Source organism: Actinia tenebrosa, unplaced genomic scaffold (genome assembly GCF_029948245.1).
Source record: "Actinia tenebrosa isolate PJP-AT-01 unplaced genomic scaffold, QUT_ActTen_1.0 PGA_scaffold14__42_contigs__length_11649687, whole genome shotgun sequence".
Classification (NCBI taxonomy): Eukaryota; Metazoa; Cnidaria; class Anthozoa; order Actiniaria; family Actiniidae; genus Actinia; species Actinia tenebrosa.
In genome coordinates this window covers 6,725,657-6,747,676 of record NW_028292574.1, presented here as the reverse complement: position 1 = coordinate 6,747,676, position 22,020 = coordinate 6,725,657, and the positions used below count along the sequence as shown (strand labels likewise).

General features: G+C 37.6%; 2 protein-coding genes across 3 annotated transcripts in view; both read right to left on the bottom strand.

Moving 5' to 3' along the window:
* The window catches only part of LOC148911354 (uncharacterized), a gene marked incomplete in the record, with an annotated part of 110,326 nt that extends 110,129 nt beyond the window's left edge, over positions 1–197 (bottom strand). The window contains 1 exon segment of the mRNA XM_089030059.1: positions 70–197. Coding sequence (XP_088886185.1) covers positions 70–105 — 36 coding nt within the window.
* A 340-nt stretch (positions 198–537) lies between these two features.
* On the bottom strand, positions 538–21,634 carry LOC148911353 (uncharacterized). 2 transcript variants are annotated; one of them, XM_089030069.1, is made up of 30 exons: positions 21,575–21,634; positions 20,808–20,877; positions 20,500–20,514; positions 17,889–18,193; positions 17,110–17,257; positions 16,148–16,399; positions 15,393–15,575; positions 14,250–14,563; positions 13,803–13,953; positions 12,998–13,327; positions 11,977–12,285; positions 10,843–11,148; positions 9,838–9,961; positions 9,477–9,592; positions 9,068–9,237; positions 8,565–8,652; positions 8,256–8,332; positions 7,768–7,807; positions 7,573–7,670; positions 7,141–7,257; positions 6,327–6,478; positions 5,949–6,084; positions 5,375–5,524; positions 4,644–4,743; positions 4,163–4,239; positions 3,920–4,054; positions 3,293–3,421; positions 2,887–3,044; positions 2,140–2,275; positions 538–1,702 (listed from the first exon to the last, which is right to left on the bottom strand). In XM_089030069.1, the coding sequence occupies exons 1-30, from the start codon at positions 21,587–21,589 to the stop codon at positions 1,625–1,627; spliced, it is 4,479 nt and encodes a 1,492-aa protein (XP_088886195.1). In that variant the 5' UTR covers positions 21,590–21,634; the 3' UTR covers positions 538–1,624. The 2 variants fall into 2 exon arrangements, with proteins under 2 accessions (XP_088886195.1, XP_088886196.1); XM_089030070.1 differs by lacking the exon at positions 20,500–20,514.
* Positions 21,635–22,020: the final 386 nt, after the last annotated feature.

Sequence of the window (22,020 nt, the reverse complement as noted above, 5' to 3'; positions counted from 1 at the left end):
TTCAAATGGAAAAATATTTCATCGTTGATGCCCCAACAATTGGCTTTAGTACTTGTGAAGCCTCCATACCTTTGTTCCAACAACTTCCTTCACTGTAATTTGCATATCTGATCAAGCATGATATTGGGACACGGAGATCTGAATGACAGAATCTTGAATAAATAAAAAAAATATAAATGACCCAAAATGAGGGTTACTTGAGTACGAATAATTTACTGGACAACCAGTTTACGAGGTCTTATTGCAAACAAATCAGAATATATATTTCATGGATCAAGGTAAACAATTTCCTTATCGAATATACATATGACTGCTCTTTCGAATTCTTATTATTAGTTATTTTTATTTATAGACGAGGGAGTATTAGGAGTGGGGAAGGGGCTTAAATTCGCCCTAACCTCTACCCCCTAAGTAAGAATTTGTATGATGACAACATTCATATATTTTACGAAGTGATTTTAGCTGAAAATCAAAAGTTAATGTTACCCGACTAAATCCACATTTTCAAAACAACTCTGTCGCTAGACTAGCTTCTAGTCGATTCAAAGTAGTTTTATTTACAATTAAGCTAAAAGTCAAAGCTATTTCATCCTGTTGCAAAGACGTCTGTTTTTCTCTCTTATTTTAAATGGCAGTAGACCGTTTTCTCAAGGTTGCGTGTGCATCCAACTTGACGGGCCACAAATCTGAAAACCGATATTTACAGTAAAATTTTGAAGACAGTTTTATTTTTAACGAGAATAATCGATTTTATGAATTCTTATCTGAAAACAATTTATAGAAATGCATAATAATACTCGTGTTCTTGTATCGTGGTCCGTCAAGTTCATTAAATTTTGATGTGCACGCAACCTTGAGAAAACGGTCTATACGTAAACGTTGAGGAAACATTGCCTTCAGCTGCAACAGTGCAACGACAGAGTGGTTGCAGAGTGTCCCTCCAATTAAAGGGAAACTCTCTCTCATGGTATTGTAACAGATAGGAAACCACTTAAAATGACATCCGCTCCACAATTATATGTTTAAGTAGACGATACCCTTTTGAAAAAAAAAAAAAAATCATGATTATATAAAGCCGGCTTTTTCAAGTCAAATAGATATTTTCAACTTGCAAGTGGCGTAATGTTTTCCTATTACAGACCACGTGTCATTCTCTTGAGAATAAGATTCAATTCGATTCAGTTGTATCCATATTTATGTGTCTTCTTGTGCACAACCGTTAAACAATGGAATGATAATATAATATAATAATATATATGGCTTATATAGCGCTTATACAAGTCTGTTCTAAGCGCTTAGTAACATAACGTAAAGGAATAAATAAATAAGATAGATAATATGATTATAAAGAAAAAGCTAACTTTTATTTAAAAATAAATGAGTCTTGAGTTTAGAATTAAATAAAGATAAACTGGAAATATCTCTAATTGAAGAAGGTAGAGAGTTCCAGAGGAACGGAGCAGCAACTGAGAAAGAACGTAAACCATATGACTTGAGATTATAAGATTTTGAAGATAGCAACAAGTGCGAAGACGAGCGAAGATACTCTAGGGAATGGCACGTGGTCTGAAATAGGAAATGCACATAACACGTCCAAGGTAAAGATGTCTAGTATGCCCTTAATTTAACCATTGAAGTTTGCATATTCGCTGAAGGACTCCAGGTAATCCATAACTACTTGGAAACAAAACTGGTATTGGATCTGAAGAAAAGAAAAGGCGAAATAAACCAATAATGAATTTTAAATTTAATCAGATAAAACCAATTTCGTTTTGGTACACAAAGAATAAACGAATACAATAAAACGTGTAGGATTTAACAGTGGAATTTCCACATAATGGCTCTTTACGCACTGAAATCCCAATTGGAATTTCCTGGAAGCTGATTTTTGAAGTGGAAGAAGATCTAGAACGGAGAACCCGGAGAAAAACCTTTACAGTACAGGAGAGAACCAATAAGCAACTCTACTCTCATGCGACTCCGAGCCCCGTGGCACTCGAACCCAGGACGCATCCATTGGGTGAGAGGCGAGCGAGGTACGAGAGATTAATCAGGGAAGGGGAAAGTGGGGTTAGAAACTATATTATTGGTTGAAAGTGGTCAAGAATAGGGAAAAGAGACAAACAATGATAAACTCACCGCAGTGTCCACGGCTCCAGGCCTCGATATTCTCAGTGCTTTCACAGTCTGGAAGACATCCACCATTTGTTCGGTTTTGACACGGTCGAGTAGAGACAGGATTGTACACAACGTACCACTACGACCTACACCATCGCTGTAACAAGGACAAGGGGAAAATAATTGAGAATAAATCCAGATCTTGGGTACTATGATATGGGCCTTTATCACGCGGCGGCCATGCTGGTTTCAACGATAGATTCCTCCACGGGCGGCCTCGCATTCAAGCGCTTGAGAATAAATTCATACGGGTGAAAGCAATTTTTTTTCTCATAAAAATTGTTACATTGTTACCGAGTAAGAAAGCTGGTCCATCCTCCTAGCTACGTCTGCATTTCCTGTCATTTGTGGATTTTAAAAAAATAGAATTCTTTCTGTCTGACAGCACTTGGTGTGTGTTTAACCTCTATTTCGAGCACATATTGAGATTCAAAAAGACTATTTTTATCAGCTGATTGAAACCCAGGTACTTTGAGGGGGAGGGGATAACCTAAAGATGGATTGCAATACACTTTTTTGGCTTTGGAGTCATGATTTTCCATTTCAGACCACGTGCCCTAGAGCGTTCAACGGCTGCACATCAGAAGACACATGAATATGAATACAACTCAAACGAAGGATCTTATTCTCAAGAGAATGGCACGTGGTCTGAAACATTTCTACCAAGGTATAGAGGTCCATTCAAAAATATGATATGAGAATATCTACCTGCACAACACAACGACAGGCTTATTGTTTGACTGTTGCTGTGATCTTTGTATCTTTTCAACAAGATTTAACACAGATGTTGCAGTTCCCGGTACGGATCCATCACTCCATCCTGTGTGCTGTAGATGTCTCACTTTGAGTGGTTTGTTAGAACCATCCTGTATGAAAGAATTTTAGATCATGAGGGTTAACATTATCGAATGATAGAAAATGACGATGGATGGATGGATGGATGGATGAACGGATGGACGGACGGACAGATGGACGGATGGAAAGGAGGGAGGAAAACCCAAGAACCCTGAGAAAAACCCTCGTGCCAAGGAAGAGGTTAACACATCAAACAAGCTCAACTCGCATGATTTTCATGGCATAGAATCGAATGTGTAACGAAAGTGGAATAACTTACTGATTTGTGATTGTGAGTCAGGTTAAACTCTCGTGACACTATGCAATTCTCAGTTTCTTCTTGGATGATTTCAACTGTGATGTTCCCAAGCTCCAATGATCCCTTTTCAGGCCAGTATGAAAGGTAACTCTGATAAACGATATTTATAAATGTATAAATATTATGAAATCTGAAAACATTTTTCATGAAATTTGCAGTTCACTGCTTTGAGCCTCAGATTGGAATGTTGAATTCTTGGGGTGTATGTGACGTCAGAGACATTATGGTTGACGTTGACAAAAGGGCATGGGTCGGGATAGCCTTGAAACGGGATTCATTCAAACGATTATGCCAAGCAATGCACAAAAAAAATAAAATCTCCTAACCATTTTTCCCTCTTCATTCTTATTCAGCATAATAAGAACGTCAGAGCCGCCATTTTGGTTGACGTTGACAAACGATTTGGTTTTGGTGGTTTTTGTCATGTCGACAAACATGGCGGACACGTCTTTTGTTCTTTTTAATCTCATGGAAAGGGATGCACTTTATCAATACAACGTACTTGATGATCAAGCTGAGCATGGATCGGGATAGGCTCGAAACGGGATTCATTCAGATAATTAAGGGAATGCAAAAAAATCCCCTTACCATTTTTTCCTCTTTACTCTTATTCAGCATAACGATGGTTCCCAGTTTGTTGTCATAGATCATCTTCCAGAAATCAGCGATGGTGGTGTCGAGAGGAGCCTGGGTCAAAATGTACGCGTCCTTTTGTCTGTAGCCCTAAGATATCAAAGTCCAAAAATGTTTTCAACAAAAAATTGTTAATGAATTTATTAATAAATATTAATAATTTATTAGAAATCATTAAAGTATTAAAAAATAACGTACGTTGGCATATGAGGCGTTGATGTAGCCATTTCCCGCTTTATCCGTGTCAGCTTGTAGAATAACTCTAGCTTTATCCACTATGATAGGAAGATTGTAGATTAATTGCCTTTGAGCCGAAAGTTTTTTAATTATTTGATTCAAATCCAAGAATATTCGTATTGTCTTTTATTGTCTTTAGAAAGAAAGAAATAATACTCAAGGGAAAAGTATGTGGTGTGGATAATCTGTGTATGTAACTAGGTCTATCTACTAGAAAAATGGTTTTCGATAAATAACATCAATGCTTAATATTTTCAAACTTATTTCAGTCACTTCCCTAATCATTCATGTTTTCTCAAGAAAGACCAGTAAAGAAAGCAATAATAATAAATATGATTACACGTGGTGAGAAGATTGCTTCTCATTTGTGGAAAGATAAAGTGATGTAATTTGTGTAACTTTTTTAATCTTAATATAGAGAAATAGGAATTGTCAAACGTACAAGGCAGGATGTGTTGAAACCTGTTTTTCTTGCTGTTACACATCTTGCTTCCATGTTTCATCTCGTCTTTGGATATATCAGGACACAGGGCTGAAAGATGCTTGAGAACAATAAACACAACAATTTGAAAATTAAAAAAATGAAACATCACCCCCTGAGTCACAGAGCAACTTTTACACTAATATCAAAAATTTGTGTGTTGTTGTTGTTTTGGTTTTGTGCTGTGTTGTATCAATAGAGGTTAACTTGCACCATCACTTGATGGCATGCACCATGTCAGAAGCATTCCAATCTAATCTAATCTGGTCCAATTTACGCGAAAAGTAATTCCGTTTCCATGGAGAAAAAGACTTGATTGTCTCTTCCTATGGCTGCACGCCATCACGTCATGGTCCAAAGCCTCTATGCGGGGGGTTGCATAGAGTGCAAATGGCTCAAGACATTAATGCGATTTTCCTCATAATTTTAATATCAAATTTCTTAAAGCCGTAGGGTTCCATCCCTGTCAATCCACCCATCTTTTCCTTAGGCGTAATGCTTTCGTTTATTTCCGCTAAGGGACTTTTTCTTGTGAAAAAGATTCTGTTTGCGTTGTACTGATTTTCGTGTGTCTTTTCGTGTGCAGACGTTGAACAAAGAAATTACAGTATAGGGAATGAAACGTGGTCTGAAGTGGGATAACATTGTGCCAAGGTAAAGAAGTAGCTAATGGTGCTTTAAATAAAAAAAACCTTGAATTCCTTTTCAAATCCCGTGATTTTCTCTTTACGGTCGTGTATAGTCAGTTCGTTGATCGTCTTCCTCAGTTGCTGTGCTTGTATCTCTGTTATCCCACACGTGAGATGCTCGAGAATCGCCATGTGTATAAACAGGTACTGCTCCTGATGAATAGGGTGGACAGATTTGAGTTTTAGTAAAGATAAATATTAGTTATTTTTGTATCAGATAGGTATCTCTAGCGCTACATCATGTATGTGATTTAGTTAGTTCGTTTGTTTGTTTATTTGTTTGCTTTTTGAAAAAAAGAGGAAGACAAGGCAAGGCAAGGCAAGGCGAGGCGAGGCGAGGCGAGGCAAGGCAAGGCAAGGCAAGGCAAAGAAGCAAGCAAAGAAGAAATAAAAGAAGGCAGGAAGGACGAACACATGGATGGATGGATACGGAATGGATGGATGAACTTTTCTTTACTGTAAGGTCATGAGAAAATAGTAAACTATATCAGGTCAACTAGAAGGTACAGGAAACCATGTAGGATTACAAATGATCAAAGTTTGTTTTGAATTAAAATAGTTCGGAAGCAAACTATACCTTTGTCTGCACCATGTTTTGTCTGTTTTGTCTCATTGTTTTAACAAAGTTGTCAACATCAATCGTTTTGTTCTCTTGTGCTTGTCTTATCATGGCGTCGATGGCAAGAAAAGCTCCTGTTCTTCCAATACCAGCACTGCAATGAACATTCAACCACAAATAAATAGAAAGAATAGTAGTAAGTAAATTTCTTATACCTGGAAAAAACGCGTGTTCGAGTGCCGTGACGTTATAATGATAACGCTGAACAATGAACGATGTTGCGATCCCTCAAGGACTTTTATTGTTATCTATAAATAGCTTGACGTACAAACAAGGCTAAAAGAAATGCTGTATCTTCAAATCAGAAAGAGAAATCAACAAAAAAGGTTTATATACCTGCAGTGAACAACCCAAGGAGACCCCATGGCTGTGTCTGATGCAAGACGCCTTCTGAAGGCCAATAACTGTGTTGCATATTGAGGAACACCTTTATCAGGCCAGGTAGTGAAATGATATTGGAAGACATAGCGCTGTTCTCTTGTCTTCATCTATGAAAAATCAATTTCATTATTAAACAAAACAAAAAAAAGGAATATTTTGACAAAAGATTTGCTCCTGGTGTCGTTGGCAATGACAGTCATCAAGGCGGCAAGTCTTTTGTCCTCTTATTTTCATGGGGGAATATAAGGGCACGCCACCAATTGTAGTCATTAAGTAAAAAAGTTTAATTCATTAAGAGGAAATTTTTTCAATAATGAGCAATAATGGCAAAAAGCGCCAAAAACTAGACTTTTGTATGAGTTTTGATCCCAATTTCCAACACTCAAAACCTTTTTTAAAGAGTTAGAAACTATGATGTACTATGATAAAATGCCTGTTTGAAGCGGTATTTTCAATACAAAGATGTTTTGTTGTATTTGTGTTAGAATGTTTCTTTGTCAGGCTTTTTTATAGAAAATGTATGGGAAATAAGTAAATGAAGGTCTAAACCTCATTTTCGAATATAATTTTTGCTTTGGGTTAACACTTTGCTTCCACTTTCATCGGTCATCTCCACTTCCAAACAAGTTAAACCTTCTGAATAACAAGATTTTAGCCTTGTACAACAGCCTTTCTTTAAGAAAATAGCTTTGGCGTTCACTGCTTGAATACGAAAAGAATTCTCTATTATAATTATTTAATAAGAAAGGGGGATATTTGCTTCGGCTACCTTGGATGCTACAAAAGTGCGGATGGAGTAGTCAGCAAATACTTCAGTCTCTTGTAGATGTACAGATAGGTCCTGGTACGTCTTGCTATTCTCTGGCCAATACTTTTCGCATTTTGTCTGTAAGAAAACAAGGTCAATTTATTTTGCTCATGCTTTTGCTATTGCTGTAAAGAAAGTAATGTGGAATGAATGCTCATCGGAATAGCATAAATTCCCAACAGGTGTGGGGAGTAGTCACTCCTTACCGTATATCTTCAAAAATAATGCTTTCGACCCTTCTAAAATATTCTTACCTAATATATGTGGGTTATTATTTTCTTCCTTTTTCATTTTCAATGGAAAAGGGGTAGGAGACGAAGGGTGGTTAGTTCCCAAGAAATACGCCAAATGCATCGTATATACCAAAACAGTACACTATCGGATTTTTTTTACCTTATTGTGTTCTCTGATGCCTGTTAACATGACAATTACTGAGGTTTTTTCCTGCCAAATCATTCGCCAAAAATCATCAACAGTTTGAGAGACAGGGCCTATTAGGACACACAAAAATTGATACACATTATTTGAGCTCTATCATTGGGGGATGCATTGAGAAATAAAAATATTTCAAAGTTTTACATTGCCTACCTTGAGTTGCAATGTAGGATATCTGCTTACAGTCGTATCCCTGAATAGCAAAGTGAAGTGAAGAGCTATATTGATACTTAGTAATATACGTTTTTGTGTATATGTTAATGGGCACATTGTATCATGTAAAATATCGGACAGCATAATCAAACTAATTTACACTGTTTTATAAAATCTACGCTAAACAGACCCGGCCAGGGGTTGCCGAGATACGTACCAATATACAAGATATTTTCCCTCTATGAAACCTTTATACTAAGAATTTGAGGAACAATTGGGATCCAGTAAATTCCAAAAACAAGATTCTTTATGCTCATGAATCAGATATATGTTGTCGAGGATGCCGAACCCCGGGGTTAGAAATGCCCTGCGATATCCATATACCTAAGTACCCTAGCCAGGCCTGTCTAGAGAATTTATTCAACAACACAATTCCCGAATATTAAGCATAGTATTCCAACTAAGGATATATCTTTCTGTGGTCATACCCGTATGTAGCTTGCATTGATGTAATCTGAATCTTCGTCTCCCTCCAGCTTTTCCAGAACGACTCTCGAGTTATCATCTGAAAACAAAGCAGCATGTTCTCAAATACAGCATTACATCAGCATCGCTGTTAAAACTTAGAAACGTGGGATGTATTATAGACCCCTTGCATGCTACGCCAAATCAGCTCAATTCGAAGAACAAAACAAAATAATTTCGATTTCCTGATATCCTGTTAATTGGAAACATATTGTTATGTCCTCCAAATGGAGCTGCATTACGTGCTGTAAGATGTCTATTGCAATACTTACATGGGATGATATTGCCATAGCGATTTTTAGATTTGTTGATCGGTTTCATGGCAACAGTGCAAGGGTACAGACGACCTTGTGGTAATATCTAAAATAGATAAACCATGAAGAATATTATTATCACATATACAGCTATTTTAAAACAGGTTTGTGAAGGTTTTGTTGCATGTTGCATGTTGCAATGTTGCATGTTGCATGTTGCATGTTGCATGTTGCATGTTGCATGTTGCATGTTGCATGTTGCAATGTTGCAATGTTGCATGTTGCATGTTGCATGTTGCATGTTGCGTGTTGCAATGTTGCAATGTTGCATGTTGCATGTTGCATGTTGCATGTTGCATGTTGCATGTTGCATGTTGCATGTTGCATGTTGCATGTTGCATGTTGCATGTTGCATGTTGCAATGTTGCATGTTGCACGCTGCATATACTTTACGGCAAGAGTTAAATAGACCGGAGCATGGACACATAACGTTTCACATTTTACTAAGTATTGATGCCAACCTTGAATTGGTGCACCAGTAGTTCATGTTCCTTCTTTCTAGCTCGGTTCATAAAGTCTGGAAACTGATGGATACCGATTTTTTCTGTCTTATTCTCATAAATAGCATCGCACTCTACTTCTACCATTTCTATGTTTCCCTCCTTCTGCTTTTCATTTTTCTTATGCCCATCTAAATTTGAAGAGAAAAGAAAGATGCATTAAAAAGGCATGGTTTCAGTATAAATTAAAACCATTCGTTGTATGTGCTCGTGATTACACTTGAGTTTTGAACATGTTAAGACGTCATCTATGATCAATAAGAGGACAGTCAATGGAAATCTATGAGCCATTTGTCAACGTGATTAGCGTATACATCAAAACAAATTTATAAATAGCCTTACTTAATCAAGGCTGCAAATCATTGCTTACCGACGGGAACTAGGTAGATTGTTTCTTGTGCTCCGAGGTTGTCCTCATAAGGGGTATCTTTGTTAGACCCTCCAAAAATAGTTCGTCCATATATTACTATATCTTCGCCTTTATGTCTTCAAAAAATAAAACAATGGATAAATGACTCGAACGATATGAAGGCATAGATTACCCTACGGCATGAAGGCTGACTATAAAACCTTTTACAGCTGGAATGAAGTGATTCTTTTTCATTCCATGAGATTCTACCCTTGTTCTTCATTTGAGTATAGTATTTTTGAAATACGTATATTTCTAGCTCGAAGAAAAGTATGAAGTATGGGTTGGCAGCGGGTAAAAGAAAATAATTGTGAACGCTTACTTTTTATACCAGAAAATAACGACGATCAACCCAACGGCTAGGACGAAGAGTAAAGAGAAAACAACAGCAACCACTACGACTAAATCAGATACTTGATCATCCTGCTTACTTTCTTCCGCTTTCTCTACAAAAAAAGATGAGAGACCTTCACAGTCAGTTAAGTAGAATATTACAGCTGCTTCAAAAAAGGTTGGTGAAGGTTTTGTCTCATGTCTCATGTTGCGTGTTGCGTGTTGCATGTCGCATGCCGCATGTTGCATGTTGCATGTTGCATGTTGCATGTTGCATGTTGCATGTTGCATGTTGCATGTTGCATGTTGCATGTTGCATGTTGCATGTTGCATGTTGCATGTTGCATGTTGCATGTTGCATGTTGCATGTTGCATGTTGCATGTTGCATGTTGCATGTTGCATGTTGCATGTTGCATGTTGCATGTTGCATGTTGCATGTTGCATGTTGCATGTTGCATGTTGTATGTTGCATGTTGCATGTTGCATGTTGCAATTTTTTATTTAAGCCAGAAATGCGGTCAGGAAATATGAATACGGAAGCCACATTAAGAGAAAAAAGTCAAAAGAATTGGTTTACTAAATCGCTTTCGGCGATAGCATATACCGATGGAGTCCCTATAATTTTGGCGTGAACGTTCGTGCCAAATCGTTGATGTATACGGTCGCCCATTTCAATGTCTAGCTGTGTAAGTTGTGCTACCATCATTAATAAAGGTTATACTGTTAATGGACTACTTCCACTATATGGCGGACACCTTGGATCCCAAGGCATTATTGGTAGCCCAGAGGGGAAACAAAGTTTTGTTACAGTAATGACGTCGATTGATAGTAACAGCTCACCACAAGAAAATACAACACATTTACCCATAAAAGAAAGACAAACACACCAAACTCTATATATTTTTTGTCATATCTGTTTTGTTTCACCCACTGGCAAGATGGCCGCCGTATCGTCGAAGTAGTTCATTGGCCTCTTATGAATACATACTTTACCTTTTTTAAGGACTATAGGGTCGCTAAATGGACCAGGACCTGCAATGGTGTATCCTCGTACAGTGATGTTGTACTTCATGTTGTCTGTAAGGCTTATGTTCACCAGTATGTATGGTGACTCGCTAGCATTAGCTGCACGAGATACGACAGGTGATCGACGTATTCGTCTAGCCAAGGAAGACCAATTTACCTCGAAGGCAATAATCTTACCATTGCTTAGCTCTCTAGGTATTTCTTCCCATGACACGTTGTATTTTCCCTTGTCGGACATAGTCACTTTGATGTTTGCTGGAGCAGATGACGGTTCTGTTTTGAGCGTAGTGAAAATAAGAGTGAGTATTTCTTTGTAATCTTACCTTTGCATAACTCTTACCACATGCAGATACTGCACTGAGTTCAAGATATCTTTCGTACCTAATGTTATCTAAAAACTATTTTTAACAACTATCACTCTCTGTACGGGGCTCTTCCGTGAGCTTCGCTGCACACGCACTACTACTACATTCTGTATTAACGATATACAACACTCAACTCATATGTTGAAGTTTTCGGAGGGAGGAAGCCAGAGAACCTGGAGAAAAAACCCTCGTAGCACATTAGAGAACAACACATCAAACAAACTCAACTCACATGATCCGGGTCTGCGCTAGGACTAGAACCCTTCGAGGGAATCAAGGGTGGCTTACGGTAGTGCACTCGTATCTCACCTCCCACCTCTAGGTTGTCGGATTAGATTCCTGGACTCGCCAACATGCGAGTGGAGTTTGCATGTTAGGTGTTTCCCTAGATTCGTTGGTTTTTCTCCAAATTTTCCGATTTTCCTACCTCTGCAAAACCTAACACGCTAAATTCCAATTCAATCTGTAAATGAGCCATGTTATAGAAGAATAGACTAGAGCTGTTTTCGTATGACCATGAAAACCTCACAGCACGAACACGGTTGTGACACCGCAAGGCGTACGACAGCCCAATCACATTACACTAGAATTCTCCATCAAATCACGACATAAACACGGGGTGGACACTCAATCAAAATTCTAGAAAACATCACGGTCACGGCAAGGTACGTGTATACAGCACCAACTTTTTTTCCACAGTCATATGAAAGCTGCTTTAAGAATTTACAATACTTACTACATTCCTGAATGTGTGCAGTCCACGTTTGAGAGGGATCTCCAATAAGACCATTGGCCTTCGCTTTCAAATAGAATCCAAAACGTGCTCCACCAATGACTTTAATCGTGTAGCTCATGGTTGTAAAATCGGTAATGGCCATTGACGGCATATTGCTTTTATTATCAATGACGTAGTTATAGAATAGGGTATAGCTTGTTATTTTGCCAATTGCTCTCATTGGTTTCTCCCACTTCAACGTTACAGTTGGTCTTTGGGTCCCACGTTGAGGGTTGATTGTGGCGTTAAGATGTCTTGGTCTCGTGGGCACTACGTTTTGTAGAAAAACAGAGAAATCAACTTTCGTCTGCTGATCCCATTATAGAGGCTTTGCAACATCACGTGATGGCAGCAATGACAAAAGGAACAACAATAAGGTGTTTTCCCTAGGGAAACTGAATAGACCTCTTTACCTGCAAATTGCGCATTTCAGACCACGTGATTTTCTCCTGAGAAGAGTTCTTTTATGATGAGCATTTAAAATATGTACATATAAAAGAATCAACTCCCAAGAGTGGCATCACATGGTCTCGAAAATGGGACAACAAACAACGAAGGTACAGAGGTCTATTAGTTCTCATGTAAATCAGATTTGAACAGACTCAATACTCGCAGCTTCTTGTCATAATTGGTGCAAAGACTCTATAATAGGTTATTTACTTAATGTTAGGATCATTTCAGCATCAAGTATATAACAAACCAACTTTGACGTAAATAATTTACAACTTTGAAATCCAACAGACCTACCCTAAGTCTTGACTGAAACAAATTTTAATCCTTTTTCGGGGGAAACCCAGGAGGAGACAAGGGGAACCAGGTCCCAATTATAGTGTCCCCACGTTCACACTCACACACATACCACATTCAACTCACATGTTGTGTTGTACGGAGGGAGGAAATCGGCTTTGCTTCACCTACATTACTATGATGCTTTGGAAAGGTCTTTTTTGAAAGCTAGAAATTAAAAAAGCAAAATACATACCTAATAATGTTGAGATGCTTCCTCTGCTCTGCAATTTTCTGTATGAACCATAATCCACTTGACAAATGTAGTCCAAACTGGTACAGTGTCTTAGCGCTTTGTCACAAGAATATTTGTCATAAACATCATCAGCTGATGTGTAGTTTACATGTACTGTTGATATGAGTATTGATCCTGTTCTTACTGAACCGATAGAGTAACTTGTAATGTCTGTATCGTTATGGTACCATTTGATGCTCAGTCCTCTTTCTGCTCTGCAAACCAAGTCTGCATGCGAACCGTGACTGGGATGCAGTTCTTTGTTCCCTATCGGTGGTGGTATTGGTGGAGCTAACAAAAAGTACAAAAAGGCTTTATTAGAATGTTTGCTTGTTTGAAAAGCAGGGAACAGGGGAACGTTTCATGGGAGCCCGTGAATTCGAACCACCACAACCTAGAATTTTGCCTAAAACTTTTATTTAAAACTCAGGAAATAGAAATTATTTATCATTTGTCTGTAGCTAAAAAGAAATTGGGAAAAAATCAGAGTCTCTGATAGGAATCGAGCACATGATCTTCCGGATTTTGGTCGCATGTTCTACCACTGAGGAGCTATAGGAAAGACTCGTGACGAGGGGTCATTTACTGGGTTTATTCACATTCATATATAATGTACACGTAGGAAGTATAACATTCTGAGAATATTTCAAGTGATAGAAATTTGTTACTGAAGTGATTCCTACCCCGGCCCACCCCACTTCCTACCCCCAAATCTCAACTCAGAATCTTGTATCTGCTCTTTCAACAAAAAACTCAACATGCGTACCTGGTTCTTTGGTAACACCATATATTTCCACTCTAAGGGCGTATGCTTTACTCTTGTCTACAGGATAGAACCGTACAAATCTAGCTGCTAGAGGACTTGGCAAGGAATGCTTGATGATGCTTGTTGACTTATTTTCGTTACCAGTAAAAACCTGAACACATCGAGAAATAAAGTTACAGGAGGAAGATAGAGTGGTTTTCTATCCTCCCCCCTCCTGCCCAGTCCGATCTTTGAAAATGCCACGAATTCTAAACATAGAGTGCTACAAATCCGCTGATGCTCAAAACCTCATAAACTCTATGTTGAACATTATATCTTGACATGTAATGATTTCCGAACGCAAAGACGGTCAATATAATTGTAGGTTGTTTTGTTCATAGCGTTTTAAGCTGATCAATCAGTAATTGTATATTATATATATATATGTTTTTGCCTCAGTTGATTTACCATTTCCCTTTCCAAAGTTTTGCTTTCTACAGGCACCCAACGTAGATCATCTATAGATCCTTTAACTTTGTACTTTATTGTCCTCTCGTCACCGTTCGGGTCACCTTGTGTAGCCACAGCACACACGTAGTAAATCTCTCCAAGGTCTATTTGTAACCATGGGTTGGTATCATTGTCACGTGGTCTCCATGAATTGTTGCCAAGCAGCCTGGCTTTGGCTGCAGTCCTCGTGGTACTATAAATAGTACTTGCTGACATTCTGTTGTCTGGCACGGCGCTGCTATCGGATACACCAATGGCTAATCGCGTATAAACTAAAAATAATGAAAAATTGTATTTGCTTTAAAAACTGTCTACTATAAATATTTTATAGTTTCTATTAATTGAAGGAAAAAAGTGTTTATTATGCTGTCAGAAAAGTATCTCGTCCTCTGATTCGCAAACGAGGCATTTTCGGGCAACATCTTACGCACACTATAGAAAACACATACAAAAAAACTTTGGTATGTTAATGAAGGAATACTTTAAAGGTGCTGTCACATGGTGCAACATTGCATGCAACAATGCACGCAAAAAGACTGTTGCAGCGTGTGTCTACCCCAAACTTGTTCCACGCAACGTTGCATGCAACGAATCTGAAGTTGAATCGCGCTCTACTCTTGCAACATTGCGCGCGACAAATTTCATCAGTTAAACATGGCTACAACATTACTTGCAACATTTCGAAATTTCCAGCCAATCAGCTAGCACCAAATATATAACTGCTGACCAAATATCTTAACATAGCAGGCTGACACAAGCGATGTTGCGATATTTTGTTGCAATGTGTCACTCCGATTCAAATTTGTTGCTTGCAATGTTGCATGCAATGTTGCACGGTGTTAGCACCTTAAGGTTTATTTTACTTCAGAAGCAGGATTATAATTGTTTAAAACGAAATAGCTCACTTCAGGCAAAACCTTGAATTTTAAAGAGTCGTAGAAATTGCCTATAACTCTATGTTTCCTATGAACACTGCCTGAAAATGCCTCGTTTGTATGCGCCTGCAATAAAAAATTATTAAAGCTATCGCGCATCTCAGAAATCGTTTCTTGAGACTCATCCAGAACTTCCCTGTGACAATGCTATTTTGTAGCCAGTTACCTTCAGTGTAAACTTCAACTTCACATAATGTGAGGATTCCCCCATGATTGTCAAACGTGATAGTCAAGAACCGTCCCATCATGCTTTGATGGCAGTAGATAGACGTTCCAATCCCAGAGGGCAGTGCACCCTTCACACTGTTACAAACGGGATTTGATTTACCAGCATTGCTTGAACTCCCACCTAGAAATAAAAGATTAGTGTTATTAATATTTCATACAATGACATTAACACAGCTACTGTCCTCATCCTTCTCTATTGTCCTAGGGAAGCACGGGGGGCGTAGCGGTGATAGCGCACGCCTTTAACCAAGGCGAACCGCGTTCGCTTTCCGAACTCCACGTCTTATGTGGAGAGTACCAATTTTTACACAAAAAACTATGAGTTTGTAAATAGCCACCCGCATCGATCAGCTCTAAGTGTGAATGTCGCCTTAATAGCCTACTTCCGAGATATGCTTCGATTGTCACGCAAAAAGGCTTCAGTAGCTACGTGCTAAATGCTCAGTCATTCGTGACAGTCGGTAAGAATTAATTTAATTTAGCGTAGCCTTATACTGAAACCTTTCAGTGTGCGTGACAATCGAAGCATATCTCGGAGGTGGGCCATTTGGCTGACAACATCACGACGCCATGCAACAAAATTGCAGGTCTTGTTTCAAAAAGAAAATACTTCCTCGCAACATTAAGTATTCACCTAATCATTCTGCTGTGATGCCTTATTGTTTAAATTTAATATTAAACGGAATTATTTACCAATAAGAATTAGAAAGTCGTGCAGCCTCTCGAAGTGACTTTTCCTATTAACAATGAACACCTCATACACAGGTATACTCTGACCAAGATCAACCATCCACCAGGGCTCTTTGTCAAAGTCGTCCGTGTGGCTGCAGCTTTTATAATGATAGATTGGATTACGGTTCCCATCAACTGCACGATCAGGCGGTCCAAACCAACCAGTACTGGACTGTGTTGCTGTTTTACGGTAGGCGTAGTTTACTTTAGAGGCTGAGACAAATAGAAATTGTAGATAATATATAAATAGGCCTTTCGCAATAGATTGACATGTGATTGTTCCTGGATGCCAAAAAAATTTGGACTTCCTTTATTTAAAGATTTCATGCTGGATAACTAATGTCGTATCAAAAATCTTTTCAAAAAAACTTTTTTCCCCTTAGGAGATATTTTTGGATTTCAAGATACGAAGTAGTTTTAAGTTTATTTGCCATCCAGCAAAGCCTTTTCCAGCAGAGCCTTTTCCAGCAAGGCCTATTCTCTAGCTAGTAAAATAGGCCTTTTGCAACAGGTCACGTGACCCTTGAAAAGAGAAGTTGTCAAAATGAACATCAGAAATGTTAAGAGGACCTCGATATTAGTGAGGAGGCAAAGTTTCAGCTTACAATATGTAACACAATAGAAATGACATTAAATACAAAATCGAATATTTTATGAGAATTTGTGTGGGAAAATGTGTTAGATGGAAAAGCTTGGCTAGGGGCCACGTCGCCTATTGCTGCAAAAGACCTTATTTCTTTAACGGTTTATGTTCAAGGCGGGGTTACGTATGAGAAGAAACATGAATATGAATACGTACAACTCAAACAAACAATTAGTTTATTCTCAAGAAAATAACACATGGTTTGCAATGATATGCATTCACTCAAGAAAGAGAGGGCTGTTCCATCTCTCAAGATAACCATAGGATATTTTTATCTTACCTGACCGTATTTGTACTCCATATATCTCAGCTCTCATACAAGCAGCCCCGTGGTGCATCATGGGTAGGATACGTAGATTTCTGGCAATGATTCCTCGATAAAGAATCTGCTTGGCGATTCCAACACCATCCACGTTACCATAATATGTCTAGAAATGTGTCAACGATGAATAGGAATACGTTTTTCAAGTTTCCGTCTTTGTGACGTCTTCACATCAATCAATCAACTTTATTACATAATCTTATACTTGAGAATATTACAAAAAAAGGTAGAAAGTGGAACATGTTAATGTAAAAGTTACTCAGAAATAACTAAAAAGCTAATCTAGCTGAGTAACTGCTTATATTATTTAACATAAAGACGGTTGGCAAATAAAGTTGTTAAGCAGAACAATATAAAGACAAAGTGAATAACAAGTATGTAAATAATGTTTAAGTGGAAATATAGATAATTATTTACATTTCAGACATCAGGAGTTTTGCCTTCCAATAATCAAGAATTTAAAACTAATTCTTTCCGTTGAAATTAGGATGGACAGAAGTCGAATCACAAGAAAACGCGAGAAGCAAGCCTGAGTCGCAGGCTTCAACAAACGGCGCCATGTATATTCCCATGACGGTGAATACCCTTTGTTTAATCTCGCCCCGAAACGCTTGAATTCGAGGTCACGCGGGATAAACCTACTGATCCAGTTAACATGGCTGCCGCGTAAGAAAGGTCCCTCAAAAGCTATCAAGTAATTTTACAAAAATTCAAAAGATTTTATTGCGCCCTCTGACCTGTTGTGTGTTGCCATTCTCCCTGTATGGATGATAAGTCTTCCCATCATCAGAACAATTAAGCTGAAAAGTCTTGACCCATTGTTTCGCCAAATGGTCACCCTGTGTTGACACAGCACAAATGATGTGGGGGGTCCCTAAGTCAATCTGTAGATAAGGGTTATCATCATTTCCAATAGCACACCACGATGGTCCATTAGTGTAGTTTAGTCTGGCCTGGTCACCTGCTGTCCCTGAAGATGCTGTTATCTTGTCAGCTGCTATGACACTGTTCTGCATGCCAAGAGCAAGGTCTCGACAATCATCTGAAATATAAAGTATCCCATATGGATTTTTATGCGTTTTTGGAGTCCACTATTTCAAGAGTAGATGCAGGGGGGTATATATTAGGTGGGTAGACACCCCTCTTTGGAGTTGTGACGCTGTGTGATGCCTTTTTAGGTAACAGTCACCCCCCTTGATTCTGTTCACTGTATCTTAATACTTATGAATACACTCAACAAAATCACTCCATTTTGATTGGACAAGAGGAGTACAATTAAATCCCAAATTGTACTCTGCAGAGTCCTAATTAAGGTGCTCCATATTGTTGAGCGTATTATAAATATTACGGGGGCTCTGGCTCAATAGAGTACGACCACGAAGTTCTATCTTTTATTTTGGCTTCGTTCACCAATCTCATAATCTAAATCTCTCAATATTTCTTATGCATCCCTTTTTATATGAATTTGTTCAAAAATCAAATTGATTGACAGGTTGTTATAATTGTTCGTTTATTGACTAAAACATTTCAGGAGGCGTTCCCTCTTAATCTAGATTTTGAAAAAACTAGAATATCTTAATGATGAATGAATGAATCAATAATTAGTTTGATTATAGGAATAAACTACGACCTACAAGGAAGCGTTTGGTCATAGTAAGGTCAATTGCTACAGCGGTTTAAACGGAATTAGGGCACGGATTAAATGCCTGATTGATTTGATAAACTTCAGAGGGCAAAGAGTCGTAACCGGGTCACAACAAGTTCAGGGCAAGTCAGAAAGGATACATTAGACTTAAGGAAGTTCAAGGTCAAAACTTGGTTGTACGTGCCACTCGTGAAAGGCACATGACTCACGTGTTGTAACTTTCTTTTTTTGACCACACGGGCTTGTATATCATCTTTAGGACATGCGTGTTGCCAGGTTAATGATGAATTGATTGATAATTAAAATATTTTAAAGAGGAATGATATTTGTTTGATTGTTGTCCCGTGACATAAACAAAAACAGCGCACAATCTTCTCGTACAATTCGGAATTTAGGTATAAGTGATTTTAGTATTCTTATGTAAGGCCGCAAGGCATCATGGGTAAAAATACGTGCGAGAGCGAGAGAGTATGCATGAAGATTGTAAATGTGAAAGGTTGTCATTAAAAAGATATATCAAACGAACATCAAAATTGTACAGTGATTTTTTGAAAGTTTTCAAAATTGGACGAGCCTTTCTCGAGATCATGCTATTACCTATACTAATTTTGTGTTTATCGCAAGGGTTGCCTTATCTTTATGCAAGTATAAGTAGGGTTGAAAATAAGCTCAACGGGGGATTTGAGAGTGGTGTTCAAAACGAAATGAAGTCACACAAATAGAACTTGAGGACCTTTGTTTTTCTTTGCGAGCTGAGAACGCAGAAACACGTCCTTCTAAATGCTAGAACATTCTGCTTTTTAGTCCAAAAAATGCTACCTCCTTCGAAGATAGTGCCAGAAAAGGAGCAAGTCTCAATACACAAACATCTTTTCTCAAGACAAAACTGTACTTTTTTTAAGTAGAAAAATCTATAACTTTTTAAACTATAAGATGTGTTCTTATTTCGAAATCTGAGATGAATGAATTTCGTGACGAATAGGTAAAATCGAAAGATACCATTGTTCTTGAATTCAAATGCTTGTCATCAGCTTCTTCTTCAATAGAGTTTCTTTCTTTTATTTTCGCATATCGAAACCTCGGTGAACAAAAAGATGTCCTAGCTCTTGAAAGTAGTAAAGTAAACCATCTCATTTAAATTTTTAGCTTTAGATTCTTAAAAATCGCAATAAAATCTTTTTTTATTTTGCTGGAAAAAGTAGTCACAATTAAACCAAGCCTGATGCTTGCTCGACCTAATTTTTAAGATTGTTTTCAAGTTTTACGCAGGTCTTAAGAGCTTCAGCTTAACGTTTGTGAACACTTTCTTGTGTAAAAATGTAGATTAAGAAAATTAAAATGAACAGTTTTTAAATCTAAATATAATCGCAGAGGGTTAAAGGAGATTGAGTTTGGGTAAGTCAAGGTTTTATTCATGTCGAAGATGAATCGATATGCCCTTCAGGAACAAAAATGATCGTGTCTTTTTGCTATCGTAACTTCAAGGAACATATTCAAAAGGTTGTTTTCTTTGTTTATTAGGATCTGCTGTTGCTTCTACAAAAAAATCAGTCAAATTTTCGCTCAAATAATTAAGTACTTTTGATGTTGTCGTATCGTTATTATATTGTTATTGATATAATTAATTTTTGCCTATCAATGAATAAAGTTGTCAAAACCATAGGATGTAAGGTCATGGCAAATTAGAATAAACTTAATCTTACCTGCAGCCCAGACACCTGTAGTAACAGAAATAATGTGTAATGTGGGTAAACCTTGAACTCTTTTAGTTGGAAATCAAAGCCAGCTACTAGACTCGTTCAATATTTTTGAAGGTATGCTGAATATAAACTTTGTTCGAGTAGGGACCATATATTTTTACCACTTGTCCTTAAATTGATTTTAAACCTAATTATACGATATTTACTCATTCTCCATTATATTTACATTTATTCATGATAAGTCCGTATCCAGATCTTAGTATCTGGGTAGGATGTAACAACATGTGAAATTAGAATAAGCGTAATCTTACCTGCAGCCCAGACACTTGTAGTAACAAAAATAAAGTAGAATAATGTGGGTAAACCTTGAACTACTGCCATCTGAAAGACGAGATTAAAGTATTTAAGTCAAGTGGATTTTGTCAATGCTTTAAGTAAAGTGGATTCGTGCTTTTGTAAACTGTTTTACTGTATGCAATTTCGAACTTGACACTCGCAAGGTAGTCTTGGTCTTGGTTACGTATCAGGCGCAAAAATGAAGTTACAGCTCCCATACGTTGTTATTGGTGGAGGGGGGAGGGGGGAGGGGGAGGGGGGAAGGGGGTGCTGGGGGATTCGCAAAAAAGAAATTTTTTCAATGGTTTGGACCCTCCTCCTTTCACTCAGTAAGAAATTAATGGGCCTACCGGCCATGAAGTCAAGAAGGAAGTAGCTTCCTTAGCATGTTGTATAATATTATAGCCTTGTAATTTTTTATTCTTTTTTCTTCTTCTTTTTCTTCCTTTTTTTTCTTTTTTTTTTTTTTTTTTTTTTTTTTTTTTTTTTTGACCCTAGATGCAATATTACGACAGCCAACTAGAAAGCTTTATCTCCTTTGGCTGTCGTACACTTACACCTATTATATGTTAATTATAGTAAAAAAATCTAAATATTATTTAAAATATATATATTCTTGTAATTCTATGATATAAAATTGAAAAAAAAAAAAAAAAAAAAAAAAAAAAAACAGTGAAAATAAACTGAAATTCAATTGAATTGAATTAGTTGCTCAATTTGTAATTGCATTTAATGAGGTTACCTTTTTATTCCACATTTTCTCCTCCTTCTCCTTCAAACTATCGGTTCTTCTTCTTCTTCTTCTTCTTCTTCTTCTTCTTCTTTTTCTTTTTCTTTTTCTTCTTCTTCTTCTTCTTCTTCGATTCTCCTTGACTTAAACTTAGTTCAACGTCGCTTCGACTCGTCGCCGTTCTAAGACCCTCCGTCGATTAAGTTTAACGATATTCAGGTGCACTGAAGCATTCAACTTCAAACGCAATTTAAATCGAAAATCGAAAGGAAATGACACTATTATTCTCTTTTAGCTTCTTCAAACTCAATGAATCCGTCTCAACCGAAATTTCTGTTCTCGTTCGAATAGCATACCTCTTGGATGAATTCTTATTTTCTGTCGCGAAAGAGAAGCTTGTTTTGTTCGATTAGAAGTCACAGAGATGGTTCTAAATACTAATACAATCTTCACTGCTA

Bases quoted from the DNA above. Each gene is read 5' to 3' on its own strand.
- LOC148911353 (XM_089030069.1), bottom strand. The intron at 16,400-17,109 runs GTAAGATAAAAA...TATTTGTCTCAG, and splicing joins TGGAGTACAAATACGGTCAG to CCTCTAAAGTAAACTACGCC. The intron at 15,576-16,147 runs GTAAATAATTCC...TTTTATTTCTAG, and splicing joins CGACTTTCTAATTCTTATTG to GTGGGAGTTCAAGCAATGCT.